The sequence below is a fragment of the Ricinus communis genome, chromosome 5 (genome assembly GCF_019578655.1).
Source record: "Ricinus communis isolate WT05 ecotype wild-type chromosome 5, ASM1957865v1, whole genome shotgun sequence".
NCBI lineage: Eukaryota > Viridiplantae > Streptophyta > Magnoliopsida > Malpighiales > Euphorbiaceae > Ricinus > Ricinus communis.
The window spans coordinates 26,168,888-26,179,282 of record NC_063260.1 but is presented as its reverse complement, the minus strand read 5'-3'; the positions used below and the strand labels follow the sequence as shown (position 1 = coordinate 26,179,282).

Sequence of the window (10,395 nt, the reverse complement as noted above, 5' to 3'; positions counted from 1 at the left end):
AAACCCCTGCTACCTACTTTACTCACCTAAAATTGCTTCCAACTCTCATCTAGGCTTACTTAGTTCGACTTTGTCAAGCAAGTTAATTAAGTGTCGCGCGACTTGGCTAACCTCTAAGCTGAAGTTTCGTGACATAATGCTCTAATTAGGCGCTCAATGTAAGTTGCACTGCAGATTCTACAGCTAGTTCTTGACTAGCTGTGCGGGCAAGCCTTCTTAGCTGGATTCAGAACCAATTATAAGAAGATTCTGGTTCTTCTCCAGAAACAGCAAATGCTGTCAAAATGATTTGCTCATCTGGTAAAGGCTTCTGCTTAAGTTGCAAGAAAAACTGTTCCAGAATATATCCACGAGAACTTTTCTATTATCTAATGTGAGGGGCAGGATTCTTTGTAGAAATTTGCTTTTCGAACAAAGAAAGCTTGTGCAGAAACAATGACGGTGATCAGTCAGTAAATTAGTGCAGGCCCTCATTCAATCAACAGACCTAGACAACGTTTTTCACTTTCTTTTTCCCATTGTTGACGAGCAGGAATGTTTCCCTGCTTTCTTAAAACTTTTGACTCGCTACTTGATGAAGATTAATCCTTCGATTTAAGGTTTGACCTAGTCACCCTATAATTGTTTGTGGCACACTTGCATGTGTTACGCATGCATGATTAAAGGTTAATATAAGTTTTCAGGATATAGAAATGGTCAAATTTTCGACCCTCCACCAAAAGAAAATTCCTAAGAGAAGTCTTAGGTCTCAAGGAAAACCTGAGACTTAAGGTCTTTTGTCGACACTGAGTTCTCCTCAGAGTTCGGCCAAAATTCTGAAAAAACCTAAGTATAGCTAAAATTCGAAAACAAAGTCTCCGAGTTCAGGGAAAATCTGTGCCCCTAGCCCACAATAAGGATAGATAGATCTTCGACAAGGTTTGAAACATTTTGCTTTTATCCCAAGTTGCGATGTGTTGAAGAGTTTTCTTGGCCGAAATCTTAATTCTCCAGAAACTGGATGAATATTACACTATATACAATTACAAATGGGCCAGCCAGGCAGAAATTATTTGATATAATGTCTCTTTAGTTATGCAAGGAAGGCCATACTAAATTCTACAACATATTTCCCAACTTGAGCCAATCTGTAGTACTGACAATAACTTATTTCACGGTACGTCATCTCTTTTTGTAAGCTAGAAGCATTTACAGACTGGTGGTATAGTAGATAGCTAGGTCATTGGTAGAATATTGGAACTTCATAAAGAATTCAGACCACACATTTTTTGAGCATTTAATTTGATTATGATAGATAGCCTCCATTGCAAGTAAGATGCATTGGATTCAAACAGAATGAAAGAAGCTAATACCATCTCAATCTTGTATCCCTAGATGGTTCATTTTCAGGGTATTAATTAAATCTCTATGCTTGTCTTGTTCGAGCATCTACTCGCGTCTTCTAGTTCTCTTGCTCTTTACTCATAGCTTTCCTATAAAAGGCTGACTACCTAGCTAGCCATTGTTTGTGCTAAAAAAGATATTAGTTGAGAGGTGAAGATGAGTGGAATCACTTGCTCTAACACTGCCCATGCCGTGTCAGGATTGAGGCCTAATGGGCACCAAAAACAAGAAAACAAGAGGGATAAGTGCTCTTGCTTCCAAATGCCACTGCACTATCCAAGATTCAAGAAGGGTGACTATGAGACGATGCCTGAATGGAGGTTGGACTGCTTGCTAAAAGAGTATGGACTACCCATTGTTGGAGATGTTAACCAGAAGAGAAAGTTTGCCATGGGAGCTTTTCTTTGGCCTTCAGAATTGGAGAATGAAAGTACGAAGTAGACGGTGATCTTATAGTGCAAGAACATATCATGTTGTAACTGAGAACTAGAGGAGCAATAGCTTTAAACATGTTCATTAATTACTTAGTTATTTACTTCTATTTTCAAGTGTTCATGATTGATCCAACTGTCTAATTTTGAAGGATGGATGAATGTATTATGAAGAAGAAAGAAAATCGTTTTAAGAATTATCATCATCTGTACTACTACTAGACATACATGTGTCTCTGTTGTTGGTAGTTAAGTTCAAATTTTAATTGAATATATTACAGTGACATGTGCCCTCCCTTGCAAGGCATGAACATTACAGAACGAGCAATTTGGGGTGTGTGTGTCTATATGTCAGCAAGAGCTTCCAATGCTGATTTGTAATTATCTACACTATAATTCATCATATATAATATACACAATTCTGATCTTTTAAAAGAAAAGAAAATCTTGGTCTAATCAACTTGAGTTCTTACAAAAAATACTAGGGGTAGGCCATATTAAGCTCCTCGATCTTACCTAAATACACTTGCATTGATGGGTTTAAAATGAGGAAAAGTTGCCGTTAACTATATTGACAAGGAATTGCAATGGCCTATCCTGAGTTGATTTAGCAGTAAATCCGATTACCAGACATAGTTATGGCTAAAGAGGATTTTCAGATGAACAGTTTCAGTTGGGTTTTTAATAAATGTTAAAAATGGACAGCTCATATGGCTCATAAGAATTCTTATCCACTCAATGGTAGTATAGTATCATCTACAGCTCATTCTTATCAGCAAGTGACCCAAATTTCTTGGAATAAGAAGTTCAGCCATACTATTGTCTAATAAAGGCTCTAGCCAATGACAGAAAATTGAAAATGAAAATGCCTGATCTAATGTTGTTTGATTTAGAATGATTTTTGTTCTTTCAGTGAGCCAAAACCTTTCAACAAGGGAATGTTTGTTGGCATTTGCTGTCAGTCCATGTTGTAAAGCGAGTTTTGAAGCTGCACAAAATTAGAATCTTTGTTGGCATTTGCTGGCTCTAAAAACTGATTCCTTCTTAAGACACAACCTGAAATCATGAATTTCACATTTGCGAAAGGGAATCTCTTTAACTATACTGCTTTCTAGCAAACACTGTCTAAACATAATTTTTTCAGAAAAAACATTGCCAAATGGAATTATTAATACTACTAGGAAAATTCTAAAATTTCTTGTATATAAAATACAAATTGAGCAAAAATAAATGTGAATTTCACTGTAGATCAATAATTTTAATTGTGAGCCTGATAGAGTGATCAAGGTACAGGTTCAATCAATACTAAAATGACTAAAATTAGTTATTTATTAGTTAGATCTTAATATTTTATTTTTAAATTGTTCATATTCTTTAACACTCTCCTTAAATACAATTGAAATTTAACTTTGAGGTCATTTCAAATGCAAAGCTGAAAATAAAATAAAATAAATTTCAAATTAGACACTCTAATATCATATTAGAAATTTAAAATGATTAAGGTAAGAGTTAAATAAAAAAATATATATATAACGCACTAGATAAATACTAATTAATAAAAAAACTAATTACTAATTAAATTTTGAATTTTATATTTTTAACAGATTTATCCAATTATTTTAAAATTTTAAAATAAATATCTATGCTTTTAATTTTTTTTAAAAATATTTTTTGACAATATTTTTTAAAATTTACAATAAAAAAATAATATGATAAGTTAATTTTGCTTATTAATATAAAAATTAGTGAGTCAATGAAAAATTTATAATATTTGGATATAAAATATATGATAAAATGCATATAAGTGAGATTTTTAATTGTCATATTATTAAATCTATGATAAACTATTTTAGCTAATTCTCAATTGTTATTATTTTAGTATGTATAGTTGATTTTTAATATTATCCTTTTCACTTTGAAAATTTAAAATTTGTCATCGAAAAATATTTTTGAAAATAAATTAAAAGAATATATTATTTATTTTAAAATTTTAAATAATTAGATAAAATTATTAAAGAATATAAAATTTAAGATTTAATTTGTAAGACCTTAATAAAATACATGAAAACTAATAGTGTGATTATTATATTTAAAATATAGAGTAGAGTTCGACTCTCTAGACGTGGAGAGTCGAATCAACCCTATACTATATTTTTATTGAATAAAAACTACATTAATATCTTATTTGTTGAGTTTTTTTTTTAAATAAAGAACTCGACGTTTGTAAGTTGGACATTATAAATGATATTATTATTTTTAACTTATTTATATTTTGTATTCTTTTATAATATAAAGTCTTTATATTTTTTTCAAGTGCAGTTGAAATTTAATTTTAAAATCTAATTATTACTTGAAATAAAAAGTTAAAATACTAAAAAAATCTCAATTAAACCTATTTTAATTGTATATTATAATATCATATCAAAAATTAAATTGATTGAGTAAAATAAAATATAATTAGATTTAAGTGAGATCGATGTCAAAATAATTAAAAGTAACCATTAGATTTATTGAAATTTAACACTTTTAAACTGTTTATATTTTTTATTTTAGCAACACCTTTAAAAATCACAAAAATGAATGAAAAAAAAAGAGAGAAATAAAAGATAAAGAAAGAATAGAGAGTAAAAAAGAATTATAGGTGTGCTTAAAAGTTAAAAAGGAAAATGAAAAACAAAAGGACAACTGAAAAGATAGGAAACGTGGACGAATAAGAACCGTAGCATATGGCGCCAAAAGAGAACAGAGACAAGAGAGCTTTTCTGTCGAATAAGCAAGAGTGAGTGGGGGGCTATTTTAATCCAATCCATCCAACAAAAAACCACTGCCTCTCCTCACATGGCGTATCCACCGATATTTCCGGATGGACCCCACACCCCTGCTCTCTCGGGTTTTACCGGCTTAACCGGTTTTCTCTCAACCTTCTCTATTTTCCATCTCTCCATTTGAATCGCGCACCAAGCACTTTCTATATATAATAAACAACATACTGTTGCGAGTTACCCCTGACCTTCACATTCACATTCATTTTAAAAGAATAAAAGAAACAAACTTTTTTGGGTTTGGGTTGAAAGTTTTGTTCTTCTTATTATCTGACTCTCTCTGCGCGACTCTCCGGAGCTACATTGCAGGGGATTCAAGAGAAGTCGTTGCAGAGAGAGAGAGAGAGAGATTGTGTTTGTGTAGGTAAAAGTTTTGTTGGTTTTTAAGGTAAAATCGTGAAGAAAGAAAGAAAAAGAAAATGGCAGTTTCAAGGGTTTTGGCTATCGTTGTTGTCGCTCTTATCTTTGCCATTGCTTTGCCTGTTCAGGCTCAGTCCTCCGCTCCTGCTCCTGCCCCAACTAGTGATGGTACTTCTCTTTCTCTTTTGTTAATGTTTCGCTTTATTTTTCTTCCAGATCTGGGATTGAGTTTTGGTGATGCATTTTGGATTCTTTCTTATGATTTGAATTCTTTTGAAAATGTAATGTAAATGTGCTTAGATTTGTAGCATTCCAGGGTTTGAAAGACTGGGAAAAGACACACGAATATAGAACTAACGCAAACCTTAATGCTTATAAGGTCGCTATATGATGTTTTGTTAAGAGATTTTCGCCAACTTTAAGAGTTTGTTATGTAAGGAAATAGAGCGGATAAGGCACGCAGTTTTTATTTTATTTTTTTAATAAATTTGAAATACTTATGTTCTTTTGGTGCCTCAGTAATTGCTTTGGTAATTGGAAATGATGAGGATGATTTGTTTGTGCACAATGCAGGGACATCAATCGACCAAGGAATTGCATATGTGCTCATGTTGGTGGCACTGGTGCTTACTTACCTCATTCATGCCGCCGACTTAACTTGCAGCTTTTAACTTCAATTTCTTTTTTCTTTTCTCTTTTCTCTTTTATGAATTTTGGGGTCTGGGGAGGTTCTTTTGTTTGAGAGATGATTGGAATGGATGTGTATGTAATCTTAACGATTACCTGTCATGAAAGGTTTTATTTTTGTATCTATTGAATTGGAACTTTCTTTTTGAATTTGATAAAATTATCATCTTTATGTTATCATTGCTTGATGGCATTTTTCTATATTCTTTCATTCTTTCCCATTTCATTCCAAAGATGAATTTTGAATTATATTTGTAGAAATGACGACAATTGATTCAATGTATATTTTAATTATAACCGTTGAATGAATAATTTATTGATAAAGTAATAAATTTTTTTTTTTATAGATTGCATGTAATATAAGTGAAAAACTCAGTAATATTTATATTTTATTTCACTAATTATATAAATTTTCAAGAAAAAAATATCAATTTAAACCTTTTATTAAAAGGGTGTCATGCAACAATGATACCAAATAATGCCCATAACTAACTAGGAAGAGAACTCGAAGGGCAAAGAGACAACAGCATGATAAGTATACTTATTGTGAATATGGACATTCACTACAAAAGTATTGTACATTGAGGAAATTACTGAACTGGCTAGATACAAACAAGTGGGTTTTGAAATGTGGATCCGTCTAGAGTACTCACCTGAAACATGTATTCAGTTAAGCCTATCCCAAACAGTTTACCTTGTAATTCTTTCGGTACTATAGTAATTTTTGCTAAATTCAGGTAAAAGTTTGAAGGAACAGTGGCTCTTATTCATGTGACAGTTGACAAATATCAAATAACCTAGCAATTTTGACAACAGCTATTTCATGATTATAGTTAACATTCCCGTCCACTACTCCAAATCTATTTGATTCCATGGCATGCCCCAGCTTGTCCTTTATCAGGATCAGTTAATTTTTTTCATCAGTGTAAGGAAATCAGTAAGAAAATCTCTGTCACCGGGGCAAATTGCTGTCAAAACGACCCTAAAATGGTGACAGGAAAGAAGTGCCATCAATGGTTAGACAGCCACAAGTTGCAATGAAGCATGATCATGAATAGGTGACATAGACCATATACTAGTTGATTTCATCTCTACTAAATAAATCCTAAATCTAGTGATACCTACTTGTGTGCTTTCCTCCCTTTCTCTGTTTAAGAGTTCTAATATGTAGCACAAAGTCTAGACCATCAACTTGAAGTCAATAATAGACACACCAGTACCACAATCACTAACGTGATATGAATATTCACGCTTATATGCATAACTATAACAAGCAAATTAAAGCAATTAAGCAGAAGAGAATGTACCAGGGATGAAAAGAAAGATGGGAATTCTGTCTTTCAGATTTATTGCCCTACATAAAAAATTGTGATAGGTCCACCCCCTGTCAGGGCGGTTCACAATTTCTTTGCTGAAGGTGCTGTTAAGCAAAGTCATTGTTTGTTTGTGTGAATGTGACTGTGTGTGTGTGTGTGTGTGTGTGTATGTCTGTGAGAGAGAGAGAGAGAGAGCTGCACTTTGAAACCCTGATGATAATAAGCCCAGAAAATATGGATTGACATTAAAGTCTATCATTCCGAAAGTTACAACTCGGCCTTCTTAACTTCTAAATAAGTTCCTAACCAAAACCAAATGAGAGTAACTTCTTTTCCTTAGTACATTTAAAACCAAATGAGGTATAAGCTCAATGACAACTTTAGATCATGTTTAAGAGTCTGCGAGTAACAACTGGTACCGTAATACTAGTATGAGAACAGGCCTGGTGAAAAAAGAACAAAAGTTGCACCATTATAAATTTTCAATCAAGCTTTCTTGGCTATTGGATTTGCTTCCGGCAGATCCTGATCAGCAAGTGAAAACTTCTTCACTTTCTGCAGATAAAATGATAGAAGAGGCAATCAATTTTCTAGAAATGCAATAAGAGGAAACATAAGAGTTTAGTACAAAGATGCAGTAGCATATCTATATTGGGGCAAGTGGGGAAACTACCCCTACTCTCCCCTTTTTCCTCTTTGAAATCCATTTTGTCGCATATAAAATATTACTTTTGCCCAGTAAATAACTTAAACTATTCTTCTATGCTTTTGTTATTCTACTCCAAAAAATAATGAACTTGCTTTAAATTAAACTAGACCTTATAATTTTGATGATGAAAATTAACTTCTAATATTTTTACAAAATTTTAAATTTGAATTGTCTACTACTTGCTCCACCACAGTATGAACTTTAACAGTTATGTGGTTTTCTCGTAACACATTTTTAGTTGATAAATGTCATGCCCATTTTTTTTATCAAAGTTTAAATGCTAAAGGTAGACTGCAAGCTAGGTGTTTCATTTTGCAACTTATTTAGTTTCAGTTTTATTAGTGATAATCTTTAAGTAAAAGAGAATATGGTCAACTTAGTCTAATGGACAAAAGTATACTAATAATATTACATGATTGCTAAATCAACATAAAAGTATCAATAATACGCATTATAAAAATAAATCACTCATATGTATGCATATTAACTATTTCCAAGAGTTCAGTTAGTTATCTATAAAAGCTTAAAAAACAGAGAGCTCTGGAGAGTGGAGACTTCTTCAATATTTGAATCAAAAAAGCCATCATGATTATGCTACATTTAACTACTGATTAGGGCAATCCTCGGCGAATTGGTAAAGTTGTTTCTACGGTGATGATAAATAAATCTAATAAGACCAATCTAACTAAAAGGAAAAAAGTCACAGAAGTTTATAACAGATGAATAACAAGAAAAATTGCGATTAAACCTAAAACAAAAGTTGGGTCTACCTTATTAAGCACACATTCTCTCAAAATCTGCAAGAGACGGACACATTTATCTTGATCATAAGGCGATTGAGCTACGCAATTAAGCAGGTTCAACGCCTCTTCCCCACACACTGCCTTTGCACCTGCTTCCTCCATTGTTGCTGCCTCCGCCGCCTCCCTTGTTATGTTTTATTTGTTTTTTTCTCTCTCTCCCGCCTTCTGTGAACCGCTGCTACCTGCGGTTTTTTCCCGCAGGAAATGTTAGACCCACAGGTTGATGCATCTAAGAAATATGTGCTTGTAACCACTGCTTGTCATCTGTTAACCAATTTTCACCTTTTGGGTCAGTAATCTTGTTAAGCCCAATAAGCCGATTTTTTGCTTCGCAATGCCCAACAGGCCTGAGTGGCCATGGACCTTAATTTTCTTCTTGGGTTTTGAGGCTTAGTAAATGTCCGGATTGACGAGAATGATATGGGCCTAAAACTAGCTATTGCTTAGTATTCTCTTTTTTTTTTATTTTTGGTTCTTTCAGAAAAATATTTTTTAATCGTTCATATCTTAATAAGTTCTTTTGGTTATTCTTTTCAAAATAATTTAATGAGGTGAGATCACATCCGCAATAAAGTTTATTATTTGACTTATTTTAAAGTGATTAAGGGTAAGTTATTTTAATGTATGAGTAAAATACTGAATGAGTAGTGGTGCTATGTACAAAAATACGTTACAAAACAAATTAAGACGTAACTTTTGTCTGGATGATAAAGAATAGCTACAGCAGTAAGATATATTGGTTTATTAGTTACATAATAATAATAATTGCAAGTTAGCTCTTTTATTTTTAATAAGTGGGAGCCTTTTGCTATGTAGAAGAAAAAGTAGTGGAAATTTTAATAAAAAATGACAGCTATTTTACAGAATAAATTTCAGAACAATTGGAAGTATAAGAAAAGGCGGATGTTTATTTATTGCAGGTATTGCTGGAAATATTAATAGTAGATGGTTTCTATTATATGAGATGAAAGTGAAAACGGAGAAAGTGGAATTCTTTTACAGAAGAGCGTGCGGTGTGGGCCTACTTGCAAATCAATTATATGTGCATTCTCTTGGCTTGCTCTCCAGCACCCTGATAAAGTCCCCTTTTGATGGTACATCCAACGCAATTTATTATTTGCCACCAATTTATATTTAAGATTCTAATATACTCGATTAATATATAGTTTATATTATAATTAATATTGCCACAATTCAAACGGAGATTAGTTTCACTTACAATGCGAAAGATGTATTGTGTGTGCGTGCGTAGATATTTAATATGGGATAAAGTGGAATTTTCTCTCTTTCTTTTTGTGATGGGTTGCACTCAAACCAGTCGCAGAAGCCCAATATAAGTTATGGGCCAAAAAGAATATGACCTAAAAATTATGATTTGGTATTTACTCAGAGTCCAAAATGGAGGGTCCAAATCAGCACAGGAACATATATAAATAAGGTGATACACAGTATCCAGCCGTGGGACCACACCGAGAAAGAAATTAGAAAAGAATGAAAATAAAATCTAAAATACAGTGAGGGATGAGCTGGACCGTAAGGGGGACCAATGGGACCAGGAAGTGAGCCCTGCACAGAGAAAACGCAGAAAAACCGTTAGCCAGAAATGACGTGTACGGTCATCATGGAGTGGTAGGAAGCCGGAAAAAATAACGACGAAGATACTACTGTAGGGATTGGGATTGGGATTTGTCTTTTTCTTGTTTTTGAATGAATCTGGAAAAGTTTGGACTTTAGTTATATATATATATGCTGTGAAATAAAAGAAAAGTGCAGCAGAATCAAGTTCTTAATTGTGTGGCCAGTTTTTGCATGGTGCGGCTGTGACCTCCTCTGCTTTCAAACCCCATTTTGCAGTCCTAACCGAACACTTTTTTTTTTTTTTTT

The 10,395-nt window shown here is 33.0% G+C and overlaps 1 protein-coding gene across 1 annotated transcript; it reads left to right on the top strand.

Moving 5' to 3' along the window:
* The first annotated feature begins 4,758 nt into the window (after positions 1 to 4,758).
* On the top strand, positions 4,759 to 5,863 carry LOC8287731 (arabinogalactan protein 41). The gene is made up of 2 exons (XM_002509875.4): positions 4,759 to 5,164; positions 5,570 to 5,863. Exons 1-2 carry the CDS (start codon positions 5,056 to 5,058, stop codon positions 5,665 to 5,667), a joined length of 207 nt encoding a protein of 68 aa, XP_002509921.1. The 5' UTR covers positions 4,759 to 5,055; the 3' UTR covers positions 5,668 to 5,863.
* The last annotated feature ends 4,532 nt before the right edge of the window (positions 5,864 to 10,395 follow it).

Bases quoted from the DNA above. Each gene is read 5' to 3' on its own strand.
- LOC8287731 (XM_002509875.4), top strand. From the start codon at position 5,056: ATGGCAGTTTCAAGGGTTTTGGCTATCGTTGTTGTCGCTCTTATCTTT. The intron at 5,165-5,569 runs GTACTTCTCTTT...TGCACAATGCAG, and splicing joins TCCTGCCCCAACTAGTGATG to GGACATCAATCGACCAAGGA.